The sequence below is a fragment of the Plectropomus leopardus genome, chromosome 13, assembly GCF_026936395.1.
Source record: "Plectropomus leopardus strain MGB_pleo_1.0 chromosome 13, ASM2693639v1, whole genome shotgun sequence".
NCBI classification, from domain to species: Eukaryota; Metazoa; Chordata; class Actinopteri; order Perciformes; family Serranidae; genus Plectropomus; species Plectropomus leopardus.
The window spans coordinates 17,763,975-17,790,717 of NC_142188.1; the positions used below are offsets into that span (position 1 = coordinate 17,763,975).

Here is a 26,743-nt window from a genome sequence, read left to right on the forward strand (position 1 = left end):
ATATTAAACTTACCAGCAAATCCTTTGTAAATTTTGTTATTGGCATGCCTTCTATGAAAATGTTACTTAGCTTTATATGTGTATGCATACACGGAAAAGTAAGTGTCCCATGGTAATAAGAATTCTTGCAGTTTAGATTGAGCCAGATGAGTCAGATTATAATAACCAAACCAAGGATATTTAGTTGTGCTGTCTGACATTACTAGCATATTTGTAATTTGAGGTATATTGTGCTATTTTTGTGAAATTTGATGAAAAATTGAAGTGTCACGTCATAAAAGTCAACTGCTTTTCCGTATCTCATTCTTTCTCTCTAAGCAGGCCATATGTTAGCAAGTTAACTGTAGCTTTGTTAGTTAAATCTCCAATTAGCCGAGTGCAGAGTTACGCACTGAATTTACTTTGATGGGGTGAAATCTGGTCCTGTTGCTTGTCTTGCCAAGTCAGTAATCTATTCTTGCCCTCACCGTTTACTCATGCCAACTTTGTATGAGTATAAGACATGGTTCCTGTTCAGATATTATGATTTGTGTATTCACGCTGACATGAGTCCAAAGATGGCAGCATCACACTGAATAATGAAGCATAGCAAAATGTGGATCCGGGATGAGGGGCAATCTTACCAAAATAACAGACCGATTATCAAACTGCTGTGCCAGTTGTGGCTTGAATGTCTCGCACCGTGCCGTGCTGTGGAGAATCAGGATGCGGGGGAGATATGGCTCCTGTCATCACTTAAGTGAACAAGTTGGGGAGGAGAAATTCTTCCCACCACCACCAAGGATACAAAATGAATGTTAACACACGTGCACACAAATACGTAATACTTGTGCACACAGCTATTCCCCAGTGGGAGAAAGCTGCAACAGAGGAGAAACAGCTGTTTTGATTATGAGCATTTATAAGTGATGTGAAGCCTACAGAGGATGAGGAAAACATGGTGATGTTGTGTGTGGCTGTGGCATGAGTGTGACTTAGAAACTGGATCCATCTCACTTCTTGTGCAATAAAACAATGACATGCAAGACTTGCATTGAATAGAAAGCTCCTTGACAAATCCTAGTGTTTATCGTGCAATGCCATTGCTAATGGGCCAGAATATGGAGAAAGGGAGAGACGGGGGAGATAAAACTGCTCCGGTAGGGAAGCTGATATTTTCCATATGAGCCAAAGTATGATCATGAAAAAAGGAAGCTAAAAAAAGAGGAGGCTTTGTGCAAAATTTGGACTGTGTGTGTGCGTGAAAGGGAATATTTCAACTGCCATTGTTGCCTAAGGAGGGATCCCCAATCCTCTGCCACACTGCCTTCATGATCAAAGCAGAAAGGCACATACACATATACATGCACGCACACACACAAACACACCCTTATCATCCCTTGGGCCCTTGGGAGTGAAGCTTTGGCAGGGTCTGATGAACTGTAGCATTGTTACGGGTGACTGCAGGTGTCCAGCACTTTCTCTCCTCTGGCCTCTCCGCTGTCTCAAATGTTGTGACAAATTCCTTTAAAAGGTAAGCGAGGTCATAAAATCTTCTTACAAACACTTCAGAGAGCTGCAACCGCAACTTAAGAGGCACACACATACACACACACACACACACCTTCAGTGCACACCCAGCATGAGTGCAAATGCTAAGACACACCTGCAGTTTACACACACGGCCTGAGAACAGAGTTGTCTGTCAGTGGTGTGGAAGCGCTGCGGACCAGATTCCTTCCGTGCGTGTGTTCGTGTGCCGAGGCAACACAGGTGCAGTCAGGGACACTGAGGAAGAAACAGGCCCTCTGCCCTTTGAACTTGATCTTGAAAAGAAAGCTGTCTTCCCTTCCTGTCAAGGAGGCTTAACTGCTATGCCTCCGAGCTCCAGTCAGCACAAACTGGTCGGGTTAAAACTGTGAGCCATTCATTTATTTGAAAGCATTCACACGAATTCAAAAGTTTTCATTACACATTTGTCTGAAATAACTTGAGTGACAGGTATTATTAGCAGTGATAGTGAGGACATGTGTGATGTTGATAATTTATTTATTTTTTTTTATGTTTTCGGTACATATTGTGCATCTGTTTGGCAGCAGGATAATGCAAAATTTTATGGCCCAGTGACACTTGGTGGAAGGGTGTACATGGGTGAAAAAGGCATTTGGCCTTATGGTGGAATATATGCTAGACATCTAAAATTCAGTAGATGGTGATAAAGTTCAGTAGTATAACAAACATAGCCAGTAATAGAAATAAAATAGTGGTGGGGGAAAAATCTATAGAGTTGCAATATTTTTTGTGGCAATATTGTATCAATACACAGATCCCAGCTATCAGTTTTTCAAAGAATTGTAGATAATATTAACATTGCAAACCCAAATAAACTTTTGGTAACATACAAGAATGACACAACTAATTGCTCTTTTAGTCCAATAGTTACATTTTACTACAATAAAAATGACTGAAGTGAGAGGAACAGCTTGAAAACTTTAACACATGAAGTTTTCCTTTGGGGACATGATTTGAATTTGAAAAAAGGTAATAAATCACAATATGTGTTATCGCAATACTCAGCGTATTTCAGAATGTTTAAGATCCCAGTATTGTTGTATCCTGATTTATGTATCGTGATTATATAGTATTGTGGGGCCTCTGGTGATTATTACTTCTAAAATTATGACTCCATATCACAGTAAACATTCACATGTGTCAGTAACCCTCCAGGGAAGCCTCACATGTAGTTGCTTCGTAGAGAAAGCTTGAGGACAGCACAAATGTAACAACACTTTATTCTCATACAAAGGTGTGGCTCTGGATATGTAAATACACACACATCATGCAACTAACTATGCTCTTATCCAAATGTAAATTGACTGGAATAAACTCCGCCAGAAATATTAAAGGAAAATGTTTGGACTTCACAAGAAAAAGTAATTATGCTGACAACATTATAGAAGTCTATTATAAATACACAGCTGATGGGGAGGCGTCAGCTGTACAAAACCATAGTTTGACACCATTCTAATAGTTTTGGAAATGTATATATACAGATTCAGACATATTCAGTTGTTGCTATTGCAGATTTGCATATCACAGAGGACTGGAATATATCGGCCTTTACTTTCATTAGAATTCATTTCATTTGTGCTCTGCAGAGTCTCTGACAGTCCAGGTGGAGACTGTAAATTTGTTGTCAACACACAACCAAAGATATTTTTGCTGCAAACCACTTCAGGGAGCATCGGTCCAATTTACATATTATCCCTTAATGTGTATCCGGTGGACTTCGGGCTTGTTTGTGTGTTTTCAGACCTCCGACGGAACGTTGGTTCAAGGTTAGGACACATTTTTTGCTCTGAGCCTCCGTCCTAACTCTATAGCCTTTTGAAGTACATTCCTCTTGCTGTTCGGCTGTTGGTTTGGTCTAAAGATGGGGCTTGATAGACTACGAACATGGCACAGATGATTAAAATTATTATACAGATAAAAGACAAAAAGACAGAAAGGTTTTAAACTTCCGAGTGAAAGGTAGCTTTAATTGGGGTTGTGATGATAAGACAACAAGCTGGCCTCACAAAAGAAACTTTGGATACTCTCTCAGCGAGGATGAGAGTCCTCCTTGTTGGAGGTGTGGAGAGAGAGACCAGGGAGAGGAGAGGGAGGAGGGAAGCTTGAGAGGCCGTAAGTGGGCCTGAGTAGTTCCTTTATCAGCCCACTGATAGGAGTCGTCTCTCTGTGTGTCAGAGCTGCTCAATGCTCTCCTTGTCTCTGCTTATCACCGCTAATTAAAACATTTGGATTCCTCCAGCCGGCTCTGGAGGAGTGTGTGTCCGTCTGAGCATGTGTGTGGGAGACATGAGAGTGGAGAGGAGTCAGAGGAAGGAAATGTTGCAGCTTGGAAGACTTCCTGTCCATCTATGGACAGAGGAGCTCAACACATACTCACGCTCAAACAGGGATAGATGTACTGTTACAGACAACCTTTTGTGTTTCTGGTTTTGTTACATGTATTTACTGATATTTTTTATAATTTATGTTTTAGCAAAAGTTCTGGAAAAAATCTGCAAAAATATAAACTGCATGATCAAGAAATACAGAGAACATTGGGATTTTTGATTATATTGTGTGTTTAGCCACCTGGTACTGTTTTCATCTTGTTAGTTTATGTTTGTGTGTGTGATCACAGCGAAATGTGTCCTGAAGGGACCTATTATAGCAGGAACTATGGCAGAAGCCATTTTGAGTACTTTGCCAGGTATATGTCTGTTTGTCTGTGGTAAGATTTTGTCAACACAGTAGCGTCGCAACTGTGCAAGACTAAGTCACGAAACCTTACAGGTGTGTAGTTGAGATCAAAATGAGGGCAGAGGTTGAAGTTTGGTGTGGTCCGAGCAACAGGGCCAGAAGTTGGGGGTGGGGAAGGGGCCATTCTCACTTTACCTCCCCCCCGGCCCAAATTAGTTTTAAGATGTGGATCACTAAATCATGGCTGGAGTGATCCCATTGCAAGATGGTCCCTAGTTTTTTGTCATACTTTCCACATTAGCTTTACCTTTGTGCTTTTTGTTAATCTGCCAAACTCTCGTGGACACACGACATGCAGAGATAAACAGACACCGTGTGGAGTGGACCTGTACTATCTCCTTCAAGCGAGCCTTTTTTTTTTTTTTAAGTTCTGGGTGGGCTCATATTTCTATTCTTTCTAATCCTCCCTATAACCTCTGCTCCTGCTCTGACAAACACAGAGCTGAGATCACTTCTTTACAGGCACATTGCTCTGGCCACTGGGCCGCAGTTACTGTTGGGTGCTCCACTCTGCTCAGACTGAAATAAATTACCTACCTTATGACATACCTTAAAGGAGCAGTGAGTAGGATTTAGTGGGATCTAGTGTTGAGGATTGCAAATTGAAACCAGCTGAAAGTTCTCCCATGTGCCTAACGTTAACTTCCAGTTAGGATTCCTTGAGCGTTCATTGTACAGGCGGTTCTTACTGGGAGCCGAATTATCTGCAGAAGTCTCCTTCTCTCCACAACAAATGGACCTTGTGATTAAAATTAATAAAAGCACTGAACAAAGCGGTTTCATGTTACAAGTCAGAGTTTCTCAATTGCTGTTTGGCTTTTGCTAATATGTGCCTACCTTTTTTCTCTAAAACCTTAAGATCCAAATGTTTGGTAGGTTTTTTCCAGGAGCAGCATTATCTACAGAGGCCTCCTCCTTTCAGAAAATAAACCAGGCGATTTAAAGCAGTAAAACACCAAATAATGTTGTTTTTTTCAAGTGTTCTTCCGATGCTGTTCAGATTTTTGCAGAGGGTCTGCAAACCATGGTGGCTGATGCAAAAAAAGTAAATGTCTAGAGCCGTGTTTGGTTTGTCCATTCTGGGCTACTGTAGAAACATCGTGATCCGCCATGGCAGACTCTGTGGATGAGGGTCCAGATAAAAACGGCTCATTCTAAGATAACAAAAGCATGAAAATTCTTATTTTTAAGTGATTATTAACGAATGCAATATCTGCCAATATATCCCCTAAAATCAAACAAACTGGTACAAAAAATTGTCCTTTCTGCAGCAGCCATGGGTTTGCTTCCAGCTCGTGGCCCTTTGCTGCATGTCATCCCCTCTCTCCCCCTTTCATGTAAGCATGAACGGGGGAGAGAGGGAATGTCATGTCAAATAAAGGCAAAAAAGACAAAAAACAGATTTAATTCTGGCAACTGGTACACTGCAGCATGATCACACAAGAGCGATGTTACCCATCAGAACAATGCGGGCTAATCATACAGATTCGGTTCAAATTGTGCACAAAGGTGTGATATCTAATTCCTTTTAGTGGGTGCTGATGCGGTTGGTATGATGGATGTGTCTTCCCCAGGGGGAGTTGATGTCTTGTAGTTTTACTGTAAATGTTTACATTCCTACATGCACTGATGCTATCTGCTAATAGTTTCTGGAACAAGCCTGAGGAGTCCTCTGGGTGGGATTGTTTGCTGTGTGTGTGTGTGTGTGTGTGTGTGTGTGTGTGTGTGTGTGTGTGTGTGTGTGTGTGTGTGTGTGTGTGTGTGTGTGTGAGAGAGAGAGAGAGGGAGAGAGAGAGACACCAGGTCAAAGGGAAGTAGATCTGTCTTTAAACAGAGGTATTAACCATGACCTCTCAACTTCCTGAGTCCTGCCCCTGTGTCTGCTGAGGGCCAATACATTAGGAGCCGCATACACAGATTGCTGCTCCATATTTTTCCCAAAGCAAAATATTTAGCAGTCGTTATAATCGTTTCTGTCAGTGAAATCATCAACTGGCAGGGTATGAATCATAACATGGAAGCCTTCCCTTGTGCTGCTTTTGCGTGAGCTCTAAATCCGTTCATATTACTCGTCCCCCTCAAGGTGCCAGCAGCAGTTATTTGAAGATGATATTGTTTAAATCAACAAGGCCCTTGTGAAACTAATTCCTCTTACAATAGGTGCATCGGAAATGCATGAGTAATTGCCGCTCAGGAGCCCTGTGAGAATTCTCTATCAATAGATCTGTTTCTTAAAAGTCAGACAAGCGTGGATTAGGTGAGAACTGTCATTCCTGTGTTGCTCACTTTAACTCGGCCCCACCCTCAACGCATTCCTCCCAGCTGAGAAATCTACAACAAAAAGACAACAGGAAATTACCTGTTTCCACTGGCATTAATACATATAATCTACCCTTTAATGTTTTGTTAAGCTGTGGAAGCTGCTGCTGCTGATTGTTCAAAGAGGCTGAGGAACATGTTTCGTCTGTCTGGCTTCTTTCATTCTCTCTCTATGTTTTATGAGCCTATTCATTGGAAAGCACACTAATAAAGCACGACTCAAAGCGTTTACATACTTGAGCATTACGTATTTATGCGTGCAGTTATGCTTGAAGGCTCAGTGGACTACTGACTGGAACAACACACAACTTCTGAGATGTTGGAATGTAGTGAAGATGTCTGACAGAGCAAGAGGCGCAAGTATTCAGACAATCACATAGGTTTTAAACAAATCCCAACCTGTATTTGGAAGAGAAAACAAGAGAATGTTGCCATGCTCTTAGAACTGAGCAATTAAGTAGGTGAGTAGCCTTGTTGAGTTGATAACTGATTAAAAAAGAAAAACAAGTCCAGAAACATGCAAAAATAAGACCTGATTTGAAATAAACCAGAGTTATCCTCAGAGTGAAGACTGATTGAGGTCCATATAGTCATCAAAATTAGCCCCGGGTTTTGTCACTATTTTCACTTTAATCAGTGCCTTACTTAACCCAGAATAAATGTTGGCAATGAACCTTTCTGTAAACCACATGCAACATTTGTACCTTATTATGTAGCGGATGTTGAAACTTTATTTCAGCAATGCTGTTTTTAACATGTCATTATATTTAGGCACAAAAAACACTTTATGTTTAGGAAAAGATTAATGTCTGCCTTTTAAATACCCGGTTTTGGTGTTTGGCAATCTTGCCGATGTCTTGTTAAAAGACAGTGTTTTGGTGGCACAATAATCCCTGGAAATACTGAGATGTCTCTCCGCTGTTGTAAAAGCTGCCAATGTTTGTCTAAGAAAACCACCAGTTTTGGTGCCATGTTTGCTGCTGGAAATGCTGACATGTCTCACAAAAAAAGAAAAAACCCAGACATGCTGTTGATGTATGGCTAAAACAATACCCAGCCTCTGTGGCACATTTGTCACTGGAAATGCGGCTGATGTCTAGTTAAGAATCACCCAGAGATGTTACCAATGTCTTGCTAAAAACACCCAGTTTTGATGGCCCGTTTGCCACTGAAGATGCTGCCGATTTCTTGCTAGATTTGGCAGCAAATTCGCTTGACAGCCTTCTCGCATTGCCATGCCATCCAACTCCCAATGATAAAGTCAGTTTATTTACATGCAATCAAAATTGTGTCACTTTAGAAATGCTGATATGATGCATATGTAACGTACAAATGTAACATGTCCTTAGTTTTCATAAATGTACAAAGCCAACATTTTACTCTGGCAGGCTGGGCGGGCCTTACTTGTTCTAAATGGAAATTTACATGAGTGACATCACTGGGTTCAGGAAAAGGAAAAAAAATCCTATCTAGTCACGGTAGGCAGCAATGACTAAAGCAACTGTTCACCAGCACAATGAGACTAATCAGAGCACATAGAAAGAGGCATACCTCAGAGCCACAGTCCAATACAGTACCTTCCCTGCTGCATAGTCTTAGTCGTCACAGTCCTGAATAGCAACACCCTGTGTAAATGAAAATAATTAGACTTAATGGTGCCCTGGTGATTTCCAGTTGGGCACTCAAAAGGAGGATTGTGTGTATTATTCCTCCCTCACAGAAACCTGTTGTGTCAACCACTTAGCAAAGCTTGAAGTGGTGTTTTGATATAAGAGATAAATGAGGTTTGGGCTGGTGCCAGCAGATGGCACAAAGTGATCCTCTCTGCAAAAGCAGCTTGTCATTAAAAAGGGGAGCTGAAGTAGCTATTTTACAACACAGATCTTCAATGTCTTTAGTGTTGCAATGTTGTTACAATAGTATTTGTTTGGTTTATATAGACGTGCTACTGTCATATCATTGAATACAAATATGCCAGACAGGGCATGCTGTGTGTTTTGGGTGCCCTCCCTAGCGGTCTGCAGGCTCTACTTATGCTGCACAATTTTGGCAGTAAGTACCAGCAGTGGTTAAGGACTTAGCCAAAGCACTAGTCAGCTCATTGAGGAATTATGTTGTTATTTTCCTATCGAGTGAAGATGTTGTGAATATCTTTGGAATGAGTTTTTAATCTTTTCATCTTGGGATGAGTGTGTAGTTATTTCAGTAAAGAGTGATTAATGTATGCTGTCTTGTGCAGCCCGGCTCGATGGTGCAACATCTTCACGGTCTATTGACCCTCTCTGACTCATGCAGCACACATTTGAGATGTAGGCCTACGCAGGACCCTTTGCACACATGTAAAACACACCTTTTTAAAACAGAACATTAAATAAATTAACCCTCTAAAAATTGATCCGGTTGAATTGGTAAAAATACGGCAGTTTTGTGTAGTTCTCAAATCAGTCAACGAAATAAGCTGTATGTCTTTGCATGGAACAGTACAGTAAGTTATAAGTTCATGCTGACACACAGACACGCTCTCCAAAGGGTTGCTATATAAAGAACATGTTCTTGCAGGTGTTATGTTGAGTTTCAGGATCAATAAAGATGTCCCATAAATAAAATAAATACCTACTAAAAATGTCAGAGTCTCAGCTTCTCGTACATTGAGATAAGCTACTTTCTCCCGTTGGGTTTGTATAAATTCTGGATTCCTTTCTGCTCTGTCTGGTCGCTTATTATGGACTGTTACCGGCAGTCACTGAGGAGGTAAAAACACATCAACCTATGGTCCAGTCGGGAATCATTACTGTGGACTATAGAGCAAGTAACTGATGCGGTTTACACTGTTATAGTTTATAAATAATCTGTAAATAATTTAACATTAATTATACATCATCACAGACCATCTGCAGTTATATTAAGTATTTGTATGAACTGACCAATTTCAAATCATACATGTAAGGGGACCTAACTGTAGGATATCATAGATTACCCACTAAATGCCACTTTTGAACTATCATTTCTTGATATTTTTCTCAGTATTGAGATATTCAGGGACTGTATGAAAATTACCGGGGTGGTAAGGGATATTCAGTCTTAAATTTTTCTAATTACAACACCCTCTCTAGCAATTTTAAAACTTGATTTGGAACCTGCTCTTGACTTAAAAAAAAAACAAACTCCAATAACCTTCTCCGTTATCATAAAATGTAGCTCTGTAAATTATTTTTTAATAATCCAAAGCAGACATCAAACATTAATATATCTATAAAAATAATACCTTTCACAGATTAGCAAATTAAATGCAGTTAAGTGAAAACTTACTTTTTGTTATGCAAAAGAAAGAGAAGGATGAAATGAGGTTTTTTTTTGCAAAGATTGTGATGGGGAAAAATAAATCCCTGAAACACAGACTAGATTGTTGTCTCCTGCATATAGCAGAACACACATTTATGACCCACTGTGCAAAATGTGAACATAACATTGTGACTTTTTCATCAAAATCAATCCCACAAGGGAATGCTGAAATAAAAAAATCTGATTAAAAATAAACATTTTGTATGCTTCCTCATATCAGACCATCCGTCCCTCAGCAAAAAAAAAAAAATAATAATAAAAAAAAAATAAACAAACAAAAACATAATGTACACCTTTTTCTAACCCTTTCCAAAACTGAATACAGTCCCTTAGTAATTTTGTCTTCAAATGTAATGAAATGGATAGAATATAAGATTCTGAAAAAAAAACTTCCTGGGAGATCAGGAACAGAACTTTGAATAAGTCAACAACATTTAGTCTTTAAATTATTTTTTTCTTACAAATCATTACAAAGTAATAACCACACTTAAATCTCAGTCTATTTAAAACATTAATTTAAATAATGTTATCAATTGACAGTCATTTAAGAACTTTGTAATGCCTCCTGTATGCCCACTAATCTTCACTGCAGGCTTACAGCCAGTGCTTTTTAATTGTTATTATTTCAACTTCCTTGATTATATCAATTTGCAGAATATCTCTAAATTTAGTGGTGAGAGATACTACATTTTCTGAACCCCAAATCAGAGGCCAAAATGCTAAACTGGCTTGTTGTAAGACAAACAACAACTGTCAAAACCTGCACATCCATCCAATGCATGAGGCTGCCAACAGTTTGAGTTGGGACAAACAATGTCCATGTGTTCTCTGAATGAGCGGAGGGCTTCAGAGCATCCCTCCACAGGACATGCTGTTGATGCTCCAGGGCTGGCAGTAGTAGTGCAGGCAGGGGTGGTACTGGTAGGTCTGGTGATAAAGTGGCACAGTCATTGGGATGTGTACTCCATCCGCCTGATGGTACTGCTTCTGATTGTCCCTCACCAGCACTTTTACCGCGACTTTCTTTGGCGAGCTGCACGTCGCCAACTCGGCCGCAATCTGCCGCCGCTTGGTTTTATATCTCCGGTTCTGGAACCAGATTTTCACCTGGGTCTCTGTGAGTTTCAGCGTCTCTGCCAAATCGGCCCGTTCGGGGCCTGAGAGATACCGCTGCGTGCTGAACCGGCGCTCGAGCTCATAGACCTGCGCGTGAGAGAAGGCCGCCCGGGAGCGCTTCTTCGCACCGGGCCTGCACCGCTGCACATCGGACGGGCAGCTGAGCGTCTCCCCGCTGTGGTGACATTCCTGCTCCTCTGCCTTCGCCTCTTCTTTCTGTCGTTTATCCTGCTCCTCACTGTGTGGCTGCCGGTCTGCAGCGACTAGGAAAGAAATCATGTGTCGACAATTAGTGTGTTTTCCCTGTCATTGTGGTGAAAAGCATAGGGAGCTGCTGGCTGAGAGTTCACTACAACAAGGTGCAGGTGTTGGCCAATATGAGACTCTCCTCTCTCCTATCCCATGTAAGTCGGAAAGTCAGAGAATAATGGAATAAATAAAGCTTTTAGATGGCGATTATATTATTATTAAATCCCACAGATTCTACAACACAGCATTTTGGTTTCATTGTCCCCAGCAATGCCTTCCTTTCTCAGATATTTACGTCTGACGAGGCAAAATAATTCATGGTTATTTATCTATTAAATGACCTTTTCCTGCCATACAGTAAATGGTAACTTGGCTCCAAGAAATGTGTATTTTAGTGGGAAAATTTAAATAATGTAATCATTGTAAATTCTGCTGATAAATTTCATCACATAATTTGACAATCAAATATTTTATCTCAAAAAGATGAGACATTCATACCATTCAAGTGAGATAAATTCATCTTGTTTCTTTTTTCCCCTCAGTTTCGTGACTTCATCTGTCTTATTTTAAGATGCCAGTTATTGTCTAAATGCATGGAACATCAGTATTTGGAATTCACTGTTATATTTGTCACTGCGTAAAACCTCCAGCGCCTTTACACTATGCCCTATTTCAGAATATCATATCTGCTCACCTTCTCCGAGCTCAGTCTGCTTCCTTGTTGCCTCCTCCTTCTCAGTATCAGATCGGAGATTTCCAACAGTCACACTGAGATCAGCAGGAAGTCTCTCCGGCTGGATGCGGTTCTCATCCGCGTATGGATGAGACAGTTCTGGGACTCTCGTATCATGTCCAGTGCAGATGTTGCGCTTTGGGGCGCAAGGCTCCTCTGTACTCCCGGTGTCAGGCTTCCTCCGGGAATCACGTCCGGTGAGGATGTCTTTGATGGAAAAGGACGAAAAACTTAATGTCATGATTAAAATAAAAGCACGGATATTTCCTCGCGCGCGTATGCGATTTATTTGGAGGCATCAAGAGATCAGCCGCTCGAAAGTCCTCACTGATTCGATCTTTTCTCCGCTCTCTTTAATTGTGCTAATTTAATTGTGGCGATCTAAGTCCAGTCTGCTAATGAACAGCCAAAATCAGGAGCTGTCAAGTCTTTTACGATATTCTCAGCAGCAGCTCCTGTTAACCTTTGATAGGCTGTTTCCTCTGCCTGGTTCCTCCTCCGCACCGCCCAGCTCCACGCGGCGCTCTGCGCTCTACTTCAGGGCGATCGACACTGATTTTGTAGACGAGATATTTCACTTTGGTTGGAGGTGATTTTAACTAGCGTATGTTATGAACACAATAAAATAAAAGGGCCAATAGTTCCATAATTATAAGAGCGCTTAAAAGTATGTAAAGACGAGGAGAGTAATTGGACCCTGTTGGATCATTTAATCATCGCTCATTTTGGACATGAGTTTAACACCCAGAGATGACGTTGTGAGCTATTCTTGCAAACTTGAGCTGTTTCAGCAACTGTGAGTTTACAAATTATTAATTTTATGGAAACTGTAGTAAGAAAATGTGATGCGTAAAGTTTGCTAAACGTGCGATAAACGCAGCTCGACGCAGGCTTCCACATATGTTAACATGATCTTAAATCATTTCACAACACTGCAGCCCACCTTCACATACGCGGAACTATTATTATACAAATTCCATTTTAGCCTCCAGTGCTTTGACAAACCATTCACAATTTGTACTACACATTTTGTAATCTGAACAGAATCAACATGTAATTCTTTATAATTGTGAATGTTATCAATTGTTTCATGCACAAAACTGTGGATTATTTTTAATCTTGGAGTTGTGACGTTTTTAATGTAGTAGCCTGGGCTTTTGGAAGCTATGAAATCCTTAAGCCATATTTGTTATAAAAAAACAAAACATGACACTAAATGACAATGACCAGAGTAATGTGAGGAGAGGACCTCCATCCTTGTCTCAGTCAGGTGTATAGCGCCGCCTTGTGGTCATGATGCATGGTGCTCAGAGAGGCGCGTAGTAAGAAAAGATGGCAAATGCGCACACCCCCCTCTCTCTCACACTCACACGCGTTACACAATCAGCAGGTTTAGCCTTCATTGAGGAGACGCGATGACAGATGCGGTGATCTGCCTCCTCCGTGTTGTTTTGTTTTCTTCCACCGACTAAACAGAGAAATCTCTCAGTTTGCAACAGAGCGCAAATCAGCAGGGTGTCACAACATGTCCGAGTGGGAAACTTAGAAGTTCTGGCGCACCAGCGCTTAGCATGTGGTCAAACCATGACATGTTGACACCACAGACAACGTTTTAATTCGGCAAAACATTTGGGAATTTAGATAATTATTTGATAGTATTCTTGCTATAAAAATGTTGGGTTTTTTGCAGTTGATATAAGTGAATGAAGCAGCAATGGAATCATTTACTGGCTTATAGTTAAAACCAACACTCATATGTTTGTTTTTTTGTCTCTTTGTGAGTAGGCATATTTGAAACTTTACATTCACTTAATCTCAAGAGCAGTAACTGAAAATATATATTAAGTGCTTTTGATCACATGAGAGGATAACTGAATTTCTATTATGTACAAAGGAAATCATGTTTAAATGTGGCTCTTGTCTTCCGTCCAAGTCAAGCCAATGTTATAGAGCAAAACCACGTTTGTCTTAGAGGTTTTTGCGATCTGGACAACAGGCATACTTTCTATCATTAAGCCACTTTAGGTTCATTTTAAATTTGACTTTAAGTCTAATTAAAAATCCACGTTGTCTAACCTTCCAATGTCCTAATATATGTTCAATTTGTATCATTTGGCTGCAGTCCTAAAAACGTCTCCTCCTTTCCATCTGATGCCATGTTTGCAGCTGGGACGACACTTGAAAGTCAGGAGATCCAACTTCTCCTCGCACTTTTCGTTCTCTATATTTGGGCGCTGGTTCCTTTGTGAGCTCCTTGAGTGGTTGCCATTGGAGACTTTGTTTTGGGAAACTCCACGCCTCGCGCTGCGATGATCCGAGCTGCTATCTTTGGAAGCGCGAGATAGCGATCGCAGCGCCTGTCAGAGCAGCCGTGGCCAGGCCGCGTCCTCAGGCATCGCCGTCCTGTCGCCAGCTCTATTTACACTAGTGACTGTGCAGCACTTAGAGCTGACACCAGGTATGTCCTACCGGCAGTGCGGTAGCCAGGGGAAGTGGCCAGTGAGGCTATCAGAGGAGACAAACACTCTGTTTACGTTGCCATTTATCTCCATTAATAGTGTCCGTGGAGCCTGAGGTGAAGGTGTTTGTCCATCATCTCCAATTAACGGCGTGTGTGTGTGTGTGTGTGTGTGTGTGTGTGTGTGTGTGTGTGTGTGTGTGTGTGTGTGTGTGTGTGTGTGCGTGCGTGTGCGTGTGTGCGTGTGTCCGTCCGTCCGTCCTCGAGTGCGAGTCAGTGAAGATATGGGTAATTATTTTATGATTCTGACATAATAAAATAATTATAAATGACTGTTTCATTAAACCATTATAATAATAATTATTATTATTATTATTATCTGTGGTAAACATTTTCTAAAATACATTCGGAATTATCTTTTAGTCATAATTCAACAAAGAGACATTTTTCAACAATATTTATCATCTGAAGCTCTGTGAGTTTATTCGCTCTGTGGGTCCTGAGGATGCTGGCTGTCTGGTTAATGTCCATCTCTGTCTGAATCCTGACCGGACATCAGCTCGCCTCTAAATTTTCTCTGTTTCTGGTTCTTGTCTCAGACCAAAGTCTACCACAAGCTTTCTCACAGGAAAAAAAAGCTTGCTTGGCTTGAGAAACGATTTTAGACGATGAGAAACTACACTATTTGTTCTATAAATAACATTAATTGATTGAAATGTCCCATAAACTTCCAAACAACATATTAAAACACACACAAAGCACAGAAAAACACGGTCACTTGTGTCATTGTGGGTTTTTTTTTTTTTACCTTTTAATTTCATCTTCACTGATAATTTTCTTTATTGTAACTTGAGCGTAAAAACAACCCTAATAACGTAAAAGAGGGTTTGCATAAATTCATATTGGCTGTCGTTCATTTACGTTTTAAAGTAAAAACAAAGTCTGTTGGCCAAAAGAAAAAAATAACACTTTTACAAAAACAAACGTAATAACAACCCCTAAATATAATACTATCAAGACTGCATTATCCAGCAATTGTCATCCACTTTGGTTTTTTCTTGCAACGAATTTTGGAGATCGACTTGAATGGACCTATGCCAGTATTCAATTCATTGTGGATTATCCGTCTAAAGAAAACATCCATATAAAATCATTTTATTTTTGTTGCACATTACATCAAATTTGAATAACAATAGGTCGTTTTACGCACAATGTTTGCTTAAAGGCAACATTTATTTCGACAATCAAATATCCAACAGCAGGTTTAATACGTTTCTTAACATCGTGGCTCAGAGAAAAAGGCGCATACTGTATGGTTTCTGTCTCAGTCAGTGGGTGTGAGTTTCCTCACAGGCCTGCCTTGAGTTACATCCTGCTGGCCTCTACTTTCTGTAATGTGTTACAGAGTTTTTAATTGTGCTTTGGTTGCATTAGCAGATCAGCTTTACATGCTCGAGTCCAAACCCCCATCCCAGAGAAGTCTCTCCTAACTGTGCGTAAAGACTGCGCTACCATGCCCGGATGCCCTGCAGAGCTCCCTGACAGGGTGTAACAACGGGTCCTTGGGGTGCCTGGCTTTGCGTCTGTGCGCCGAGGTTTCCCAAATTCATGTTCATAAAAGCGTTAGCAGTGGTGTTGCTGGGCGGCAGAGCAGGCAGACTAGAATAAGTACAGGAGTAAGTGTTGCTATACACCGAGTTGTTGTAGCTGTAAGCTGGATAGCCGTTGTAGCTGTACGGGTTCGGAGCTCCGACTGTGTAAGAAGTGTTGTAGTTCTGGGATCCAGCCAGACAAGGTCTCCCGTCCCGGACCAGCACCGGCACAGCCACCCTCCTGGGAGGCGGCGGTGGGTGGTGGTGGTGATGGTGATGACCTGCCATCTCCAGAGTCTTGTCCTGCCGCTGCCTCTTGCATTTGTACCTCCTGTTCTGGAACCAGATCTTGACCTGGGTGGAGGTGAGCTTCAGGGAGCTGGCCAGGTGCTCTCTCTCTGGAGCGGACAGGTAGCGCTGCTGCTTGAAGCGCCGCTCCAGCTCAAAGACCTGAGCCTGCGAGAAGAGGACCCGGGGTTTCCTCCTGGTCCTCTGCTGCTTGGTGGCGGGTTTCTCAGAGTCTTGATCCTCACAGTCACCCCCCAACGCACCGCAGCTCTCTGCGTGGAGAAGAAACATTTAACTAAGCTAAAACAAGACGTGGTAATTATGCACTATTTAAAATATTTATTCAACACTCCATAATTTCCAAAACTCATCACACCGTTATCCACATTAATTGTCTTAATCTAAAAAGCTTGATTTTTAAGCAAAACCGTGTTTCCATATTAAATAATTTCGACGCGGGTTTTTAAAATGTTTTCCCTATGATTTGCATTAGTTTTTCCACAACTAATTAGATAAAAAAAAAACAATAACAATAACAACAACAACAACATTAATAATAATAATAATAATAATAATAATGATAACAATAATGTAAAATTTGGCCTACTTAAAAAGAAATTGCTTCAACATTTTATTTTTATTTTGAAATAAATGACAAAATGCTTCGATGAAAGCTAAATAGAGGGAAGTTTAGATAAAATAGTTTTCAATTCATTCGAGACCTTAAACAAACCAAGTTTTAAATCTTGAAAAATTAAAGTTGAAGTTTTTTTTATCCCAATATTTCTGTTGATTTCTGTGATAATTAAATACACATTCATTTGGCTAAATTTAAAAAATGTGTTCATGGATCGTGATTTGGATTGTCAAAAATACATTAATCAGTACACATGTAAACAACATTTAAATACCTGCAAGTAGCTGGCAGTGAATGAATAGCATGGAGCAGCTGTGCAAGGTGTGGCACTTGCTATATATAGTATGTATATACAATTACAAAAATAAAGCAATTAAACACCTAGATTTTTTAAAATTATCATTTATTTTATATTATTAGCAGCACTCAGGTGGAGGGCATATTTCCCTTGTAGGCAATTTGTAATCGTTTCTACATGAATAATCAAATAATATGTTGAACGTTGGCTTTAATTATTTCTCAAAAGTAAATAAATAAATAAAGTCACCTTAGATGTGATGTTTTTTTGCAAGACAGGCAAATTGTTAGGTTTAATGAAATTTTGATTCTGACTCCTCTGTCAGTGCTATTGTTTATACAGTTGCCAATAAAAGCAACAACTACGACCACCACCACCATTATCATCATAATTATCATCCTCTTCCTCCTCACGCAGTTTTGGATGAAAATATTTATCATGGTACTCACTAATGTCTTGCTCCTCTTGCTCGGTGTCCAGTCGGAGCTCTGCAGAGTGATTCTCCGCCGGGTTGCCAAACATCTCTCCCGGCAGACCAGACTCCGCCAGCCGCTCCTGAACCGTCAGCGTGTTGAGATACGACATCCTCTCCTCGCTCTCCGAAAGGCCGGAGCTGATGGGACTTGAACTGTCCCTCCCGGCCAGCATGCAGGACGGCGGCGAATAAGAGCGGAGCGGTTTATTTGGGAAAGCTCCCGGTTGTGACAGCGCACCGGAGAGACCGAAGCAGGAGATGAACTGGAGCTGGTGCTGCTGAGATTGTTGCTGCAACTCTAACTTGAGAATATCCTTCACAGAGAAAGGCGTGGTGGAAGAAGTTATGAGCGGACTGGGGAGCATTATTACCACCAAGAGAGCGATGACAGATAACAAATGGTCAACAGGACCGAAATTGGTCTGATTTGTCTCCTGACGGCGCGTAAAAGAAGTAAATACCCCGTGCGTAAGCGTGAAGAATGGTCGCGCGCTGCTTGTTTTTAATGCAGACGGAGGAGGACTGGTTTTCTTTCAGCTGTGACATCCCTCTCCTTTGGCTGTCTGTGGCTGCGGGGCTGAGAGAGAAAGAGAGAGGTCGATCCTGTTTGGTTGGCTGAATTCAGTTATCTAGAGAAAGAGCTGGGTCAGCCAAGATGCTGTCCTCTCCCTTTCAATGACGTGCTGACGCGGGGGAGGGACTGACAGCCTCTCTTTCCCTCTCTCTATGTCGGTGTATGTCAGAAAGACATATATGCCTAATTTATGAAATATTGTTAACACCATCGACTCCACTCAGCCTGTTAAAGGTGTTAAAGGTAAGGATTATTTAAAATTTATTTTCCCAACAGAATACAGTAACACCAAAACAACATCATAAAAGCCTTTTAAATTTTAATAATTGAAATGCTTTTACAACAAAATCCTCCGTTTGGTCGGATGGGTTTATCCAGAGTCTGGAACGGCATTTATTATCGTCTTGTCTGCTGAATGGCCCGACAACATCTCAGTTCTTCCCATCATCACCACGGCGCTCTTGAGATTACGCATATCTTCGTTTCCTGTCTCGGCAATCCGTGGATAAGATACTGTGCTGCAACTGTGGGAAATGAGATAAAATTGGCAACCCAGTGAGATGTGGGGAATATTTAGTGCTTTATTTATGTTTCCCTAAATTGGAGAAAATTGTAGGATTTTTTTCCACAAAAAAATGGTCACGATGATGCTTTCCCTTAGCATTATCTGAGTATTTCCGTGGATACATTTTTTAAAAGACAGTTTTCTCAATTGATACTAACCGTTTCATGTACAGCTTATGATACAAGAAAAAACAAGCTTAAATGTCGCTGCAGTAGTTTCATTTCAATATATTCTTGCTTATTAATATCGTATATAATAAGAACAACAATACAGCTACAACAACTAATAATAATAATAATAATAATAATAATAATAATAATAATAATTAATAATAATAGCAGCAGTAGTAGTAGTAGTAATAGTAATAAGATTAATAATAAAGAAGAAGAAGATGATGAAGATGATGATGATGAAGATGATGATGATGATGATGATGATGATGATGATGATGATGATGATAGATAGAGATAGATAGGTACTTTATTGATCCCGAGGGAAATTTAAGTAACCAGCAGCATATTAAACCTACAGAATAGAATATAGACCAACAATAATAATTAATAATTATAACAAAAAACTACGGGGCCTATGAAGTTATTCGTTAAGTGGAAACAAAGAAGATAAAAACAGATAGAAAAGAAAGAAAATCTTTACAATGTGCGTGTGATTCTAAGTCACAGACTCCAATAAGCAGATTTCAGTATTCCCAAAAAGTTTGGTCTTATTTAATGAATAATAAACAAAAACAAAATGTGTGAAATTTCTCTACCTGTGTGCCAAAAGGCAAACACGCTGAAACGGGACACCTCTCTATCTGTGGCCAAGTGCAGGCGCCAGGGTCTGAAGGCCCATTGCTCCTAAACCGTGTGGAAAGAAAAGGAGGGCATGCCGACATAATCTCATCCGCTCACCATCAACAAGGCGCTGTTTAGATTAGGGTAGCGTCTTCCCCTCTTTCTGGAGATCTGTCTTTTAAAATACTCCGTTTAAGTGGAGGAGTTGGGTAAGGAATTAGGTTTGCAGAGAGAAGAGGCGTCAGTGCGCAGAAGGCTTGTCCACTAGCAAAAAAGAAAAAAAAGAGAAAAAAAAAAGAAATGTAAATTTTAGGTGGTCAGTTCAATTTGCGCATTAGAAAAACTGCTGAAGTACTTCTCCACTTCAGCTTAAAAGGATAACCACTGGTAATTTTCGCAACGTAAACGGTGATTTTGAGCAAGTTACTTGGAATTTATGAACACTTAAGTGGAATACATTGCGTCGTAAAATACTCCAGAAGGCTGTAAATCGGCTCAATTTGTTTCCCAAATATTTACCCAGTTCTGTTTATTGAGTGCAATGATTTAAAGAGACAACAGACCAAACACAGGAATCCATGTCTGCTGAGTAATGACGAAAAAAATATTTTTTTTCTTTTAGTTTTTAGGTGCAAATTATTAGCTAAATGAGCTGGTGGAATATATTCAGTCAAAAAGCCTGCAGTATTTAAATGTATGTGTTATTATTATTTTAAGAGGCTATTATTATTTAATTGAGTTTTTACGGGCCGCTGCAGCCTTCATGTTAATTCAAAGCGTCACGGGTCAGAGATGCGGGTTTCCACGCTAATGGCGCAATTATCTTTCAACCCTAAACACGCACGCGCGCACAGCCCCGCGATTCCTCAACTGACCATCACCAGCGGTCTTCGCGTGCCACCGGCAGCCCAAAAGTGGCCAAGCAGAGAAGCGTGTTTACGGAGCGGAAGAGTCTGTTTCCTGCCTGTAACAAAACCCAGACTCCCAGAGAGTGTCAAGGAGCTGCTCGGGTGCTGAATGCGCCTCTCCAATACATCATCTTCATTTCAGAATCATCGCGATAAGCAGCCTGAGGTCAGAGGTCAGCACGGATAGACTGCAGGGCTCTCAACTCACAAAGAGACAAACATTAAATAACTAAATAAAAATCAACTTTCCGTTTCTGCTGCAGTCAAGTTTCAATCATTCCTCACAATTCAGTTTCTGGTGAGTTCTTTAAAGTTGATGTCTTGCCAGGCAGTGCTCAACATGTTTCTTCTTGCCCCCTCCTCTCCATATCAGGCGAACCTGTCCAAGCAGTGTCTTCTGTGCAGAGTGGCAGGTGTATAGTCATATCAGTGGTTGCAGGCCCACAGCACCGATCCTGTTGGAGATGTGGGGCTGAATGTTCTCTAAAGACAGCAGATCCCCGAACACAGAAGCGAAGTTTGATGACTTGGTAATGACTGCAATTATCTTTCCCCTGTGGTCTCTGCTTCTGTAAAGCCGAGAGGCGATTGGTATCTGATGGTTTTACCGCAGTGGTAAACTCTGCGTAAAGAAAGCGTCAACACCTCCAGCGTCTGTGGTTGCTCTGTACAGGCCTTGTGTAGCATACATTGTGTGTGTGTGTGTGTATTGAGAGAAGATGTGTGTTATTATGACTTGACAGAGCTTTGTAGGAGCACTTAACATCTTTCTACAAAGGAGCTGGTTGTTTACAGGTGTTACTATAACAGCCTGGATGTGTGATGAAGAACTGAAGTATGACTTATCCATTTGTCTTACAGTAAGCCAATAACAACAATAGATTGTTACATTAGGGGAAAATAGATTAGCTCAAGTGTGTCTGCTGCTTTCCATGTTGTGTGTGAGTGGGTTATCTAACACACTTAGCTTTTCCCCAGCATCTTGCATTAGGAGAGCGTGTTGCAATATGGAAGTCACGAGGCCATAAAGATTAAAGGACCTTGAAAATCTAGAAGAACGCACAATTACATGCAGAGTGTGCTTGCCTCATAATGTACTTTCCTTTTCCCTTTTATTTCATGGTCATCTGTAAGAATGGCATAGGACCAAGCTGTTGTGTGACAGTAATGGCTCAGTTCTCCGAGGTCCCGGAAGGTGAGTCTTATCAGCAGCCCACGTGATGGTGTCAGTAGCCAGGACCCAGACTATGCTATTGTGCCCCTGCCTGGGCCCGAGTGACGGATGACAGCGCCTTCTAACTGGAGGAAATGAGAAGGCCAGAGGCGAGCCCGGGGACAGATTTTAGGCAAAACCCTATTCTCACCCACTTACTTTCGGCTCCAAAAGTGGCAAATAATCAACGCAGTTGCCAGAATAAATGTTGGCATCATACGATTCTGCAAACCACAATCATGTTACATTTGCAAGTTTCATATGTAGTGGAAATTTTTAAACGTGAGATTTCAATTTTCAATTTTATGTTGTCACAACGCTAGTTAACATGGGGTTAGGTTTTGACGCACACATAAGGAAACATCATTTTCTGGTATAAAATACCCAGTTTGGTCACTACAGACATGGCTGGAAATGTCCTTTAACTGTCATTTTAAAAAAAAAACAAAAAAAGAAAACTGGTTTGTACACTACAAATGCTACTGGGGATGTCCTGAACTCTCATTAAAACATTTCTGATGGGTCGCTACAAACACACCTGAAAATGCCCCAAACTCTTTTGAAAAGAATATCCAGTTTGGTTGTTACAAACATGGCTTGAAATGTCCTGAACTCTCTTTTAAAAAATGCCGGATAGATCACTACAAACACAGCTGGAAATGTCACAAAATCTTGTTAAAAAAAATACCTGGTTGGTTACAGACACTGCAGGAAGTGCCCTGAACTCTCATTAAAAAAAATATCTTGGTTGCTACAAACACTACTGGAAATGTCCTGAACTCTTGTTAAAAAATACCCAGTTTTGTTGCAACCAACAATCCAAAAAATGCATCAAACTCTTAAAAAAATACCTGGTCTGTCTGCTGCTTGGCTTTCTTGCCCAGATGCCAAGCCATCCACAATCATCTCCTGAGAGTCTCAGCTCTTATACATGAAATCTGAACTACGTCACATTAAAGATAGTATGACACATTTAAAATGCACAAATCAAACATATCCTTGGTTTGCATAAACATACAACGGCAACATTTTCTTCTGGCAACTGGGCTGAAATTGTCCACAACGGTGGGGGGACTGAGGTGCTAGCTGACTTGTACGTTGCAACTCTCCCTTGGGGCTCATTGTATTAACCAGGTTAGGAAAAAGATACCCAATTATATTGTTTGTTTGAAAGACTGTGAGTGGGCGACGTTTTTGTGAACCAAAGCCCTGCTCTGTGTATCGAAGGTCTAACTTTGAGACCACGAAAGGAGGAAGTGAGGTCGGGCCAGTCTGGGTCCCCTGCCCTTTGCCCTCCCTTGGGTCTCATAAATTAGCCTGCTGTAATTCTCTCCCAGACGGCCTTGCCCCAGCAGGTGTGTGTTTGTATATACGAGCGCTAACAGGGGGATGTAAGGGCTGTAATGTCTGTGATCTACGGTGTTGGGAATCTAGTTAGAGAGGAAGCATGCAACCTAAATATGCTTATCCTCTCTCCACGCAGGCCATGTAGATAAAGACATTGCTGAAGGCGGTGTTAACTGAATAGGATGTGTGGACCTTCAGTGTTCCCTCCAGCTGCTTGTATGTTCTGTCCTATTTTGCATTGGACAAAATGTTAAAAATAAAAGGTTGAATCAAGTTCAGTTTGCTACCGGAGGGATAATCTCTAACTAGCTCATGCACTAATAGTTCTCGTGGGAAAGACAGTGTTGCCATAAAATAAAAGCGCGCATGCATCCTGGATGTAGCAGTAAACATCCTTGAAAAAAAATGCTACTGTCGCTCCAACAACCACGGTGGTATCTTCATCAAAGTGACAGTTTGTTTTGGCAAAACCAGTCTCCTTATGAATAAAGTTCAGTTTTTGTAAATAGTTACTGTAACCTCAACAGTGCAGTTTTAGTCTGTGTGAATGGGAGAATCAAATCCCCCGCTGATCTTTCCATGTGGATTATTATAGGCAGGTTTTATTAATCACCGATCATTTTGCAGCTTTATACAGACAGAAAATTAGCAGTGACTGTAAAAATGCAGACATGAGTCTTCCACTTCCTGTCTTTGTTTCTTTGCATGCATATTTGTATAAAGCAGCGGCCTGGAGTGCCAGAGCTGGCCAAAAGACAACATCAATCAATTAGAATAGCACACGGTAGACCTTGTGTTTGAGGTTCCACCCAGCCTTATGGGGTAAAGGCCATATCAGTGAACAGCAGCATATTAGCAGACCTTGATATGATCCTACTTGTCAAAACTGAGGATCAAAGTCAAATCCTAAAACATTTTGGGAAATATTTTGCTCTACTTTCTTTTCAAGAATTAAATGAAGATATTAATACTCTAATGTCTGTACAATAAATATAAATCTACCTGTACATGCCAATAGTTGGTTAAAGTGTAGCACAAACACTGAAAATGGGGGGCAACAGGAGGCCCAAGGTAACCAAATCCACATAGGGGAATCTTTGAGAGCCCTGACACACCAAGTGAACAGTCAGCCGTTGGTCAACTTTGAGCAATCACTGAGGGTCTGTTGCCCAAGGTTTTGTGGTGCCCCCTCTCTACTCTTTTCCGGCTGATTCAGCATGTTTAATTGGCGTTGGAGACAGCAGAGTCTATCTGTGAATGAAATCACTCAGATAAGCAGTTCAGCTCAGTGCACGAATCCATCGAATCCATCTGTCATGTTTGTCTTCTGGTTTCCATTTCTGTATGACAAGTACAGACTGCCGCTGCCTGCTGGCATGGTGACTTATTTCTTTTCACACAGGTGCGGAGCATACATGCTAGTTGGCCTTTGGCTGTAGAAATTAAGGTGTGTTCAGTGCAACTTTTTTAACGAGACAGTCAATGTAAGGCGATGCAAAAGTTGGCCTTTATTGCCACAGCTCTGTGATGTCGGTTTGTTGCCTGGGCCCTAAAGCTCACTGATTAACATGTTGACCCTTGGTAAAACCTAATTTTTTGTCGACACTTTGCGTTGTGAAGTTTAAAATACCAATTAAAGAGCTTTAGAGGTGTTGGTAGATGGATTTTGCTTCCTCTGGACCTCTGGCCAGGTTAGCGGTTTCTCTGTTTCAGTCTGTGTGAAAAGATATGTGGCTGCTGGCTCTATTGTACAAAAATGAGAGAGGTGGTGAACTTGTCATTTAAATTAAGGCAAGAATAAGCATGCTTCCCACATGATGAACTACTTCTTTATTCTGTGTGAGTGGCACATGTAGTGACATTGTCAGGATTTTTTTCAGAAAACCATCTCAGATGGTGTATGGCCTTTGTCACAATGAATCTTAACAAAAATAAAAAAACTTTATTTTTTTTCTTTTCTTTTTTTTCAGCTGTGCAAACAGTGCACTTGCAACTGCTACATTCATTTATTTGCATTTGTGAAACTCAAAAAAACTAAAGGTGAAATACTGATAGGATGTTTTAAAATTTCATTTTACAAAGCAATTACTATGCTATCTGGAAAATTAAATTGGCATTTCATTTGAATCCACTAATCTAGTTTACATTTTTGTCATTCAGGTGTACAAACAGTATGTCATCATTCAGATGTACATAAGAGAGAGGGTAAAGTGTGAATGTACGCATGCCCAAGGAAAAAAAATCAGATTTCATATCATGATATCAAATGGAGCACACAAAGACATGTATGCACACATAACCTTGCGCAGACACACACTCAGATACAGAAGTCGGAATGCAGTCAGACGCACAGAGCGTTGATGTGTGTTATTGCATGCACGCTCCATCAGTCATTGGACTGCACAGGGAGCAACAGGGAGGTCCTGTGCTGTCTGTTGTTGCTGTGTCTAGTCCCTTGTTAGAGAATTGATGACACTGTCTTTGGAAAACAAACAAGGCGGGAAGCTAAAAAGGTGGTCACTCACCACAGCGCTCTGACCCAGAGACACAGAGGCCACAGCAACATGTGAGCAACGCTGCAACGTCCCCCTTGGAATGTGCTGCAGTGTGTATTGTGTGTGCGCACACGCTCCTGTTTGTGTTTCAGTGATACCGCAGCTGGAATGTGACTGTCTTGTGCCTGAATGTGTGCCTTTGTGTGTTTTAGTGTCAACAGCACCAATGATAACCTGCATGCAAAATGAAAACACTGTGATAAAAGAATCCTTGTTGGCACTTTTCTTTTTTTGTCATATTTGCATTTCTCTGCTAGATGCCAAAATAAATGTTCCACATATCAATGTCAAGGAGATGCAGAGAAGGTGCCTGTGAATGTTTGGCTGACTAACTCATTGATCTGGATGTGACACACTCCCCCTGTGGGCACTGTCTTGCCAGAGGCGGCTGCTGTCACTCTTTGCTCTGACTCACACTTCACATCACAGCCCAAACCGTGGTCCTGGGGCCTCCCCAGTGCGTACACACCAAACCCTGCCCTGGGCCCCCGAGCCTTGTTCTGGGAGCTCAAATCCCATAATTGCAGGGCTGACAGTGATAGCTAACATACGAGACACCCTCACCTGGTTGGAAAGAATGAAAACATCTACTGTCAAAGTGAAGCGGGGAGATGAGTGGGGGTGGTTCCAGGTATGGGGAAAGTGAGTAACATCTGGGACAAAACCGGAGGGGAAAATTGTAACTCAGTTTTCTGTGATAATTGGTATTATGATTATTTGTACCACATTGGTAGAGCATGATTAATAAGGCGTATATAATGCTTTATTCTTGGTTAAAAATACTTTAGTCATGGTCTATAAATCAGAGATAAACCATTATTAAGGACAACTTTTTTGTCACCATGTTGTGCAAATCCATTTGTACAATGTTTATCCTGTACAGCATTACCTGTTATTTTTTTAGCTTACTTTTTTAATGCATAAGGATGGGGCTGGTTGATATGGAGAAAATATCTGACCAAATACCTTGATATCTATATTGTGACGATATGG

General features: G+C 41.0%; 3 protein-coding genes across 3 annotated transcripts in view; 1 reads left to right on the forward strand and 2 right to left on the reverse strand.

The window, feature by feature from the left end:
• The window catches only part of hpse2 (heparanase 2), a 132,423-nt gene that overhangs the window by 4,921 nt on the left and 100,759 nt on the right, over nt 1-26,743 (forward strand). The window lies entirely within an intron of this gene.
• On the reverse strand, nt 10,006-12,475 carry nkx3.3 (NK3 homeobox 3). The gene is made up of 2 exons (XM_042502725.2): nt 12,008-12,475; nt 10,006-11,327 (listed from the first exon to the last, which is right to left on the reverse strand). Exons 1-2 carry the CDS (start codon nt 12,285-12,287, stop codon nt 10,795-10,797), a joined length of 813 nt encoding a protein of 270 aa, XP_042358659.1. The 5' UTR covers nt 12,288-12,475; the 3' UTR covers nt 10,006-10,794.
• On the reverse strand, nt 15,644-18,436 carry nkx2-3 (NK2 homeobox 3). Its single transcript, XM_042502286.2, has 2 exons — nt 17,769-18,436; nt 15,644-16,656 (listed from the first exon to the last, which is right to left on the reverse strand). The coding sequence occupies exons 1-2, from the start codon at nt 18,157-18,159 to the stop codon at nt 16,013-16,015; spliced, it is 1,035 nt and encodes a 344-aa protein (XP_042358220.1). The 5' UTR covers nt 18,160-18,436; the 3' UTR covers nt 15,644-16,012.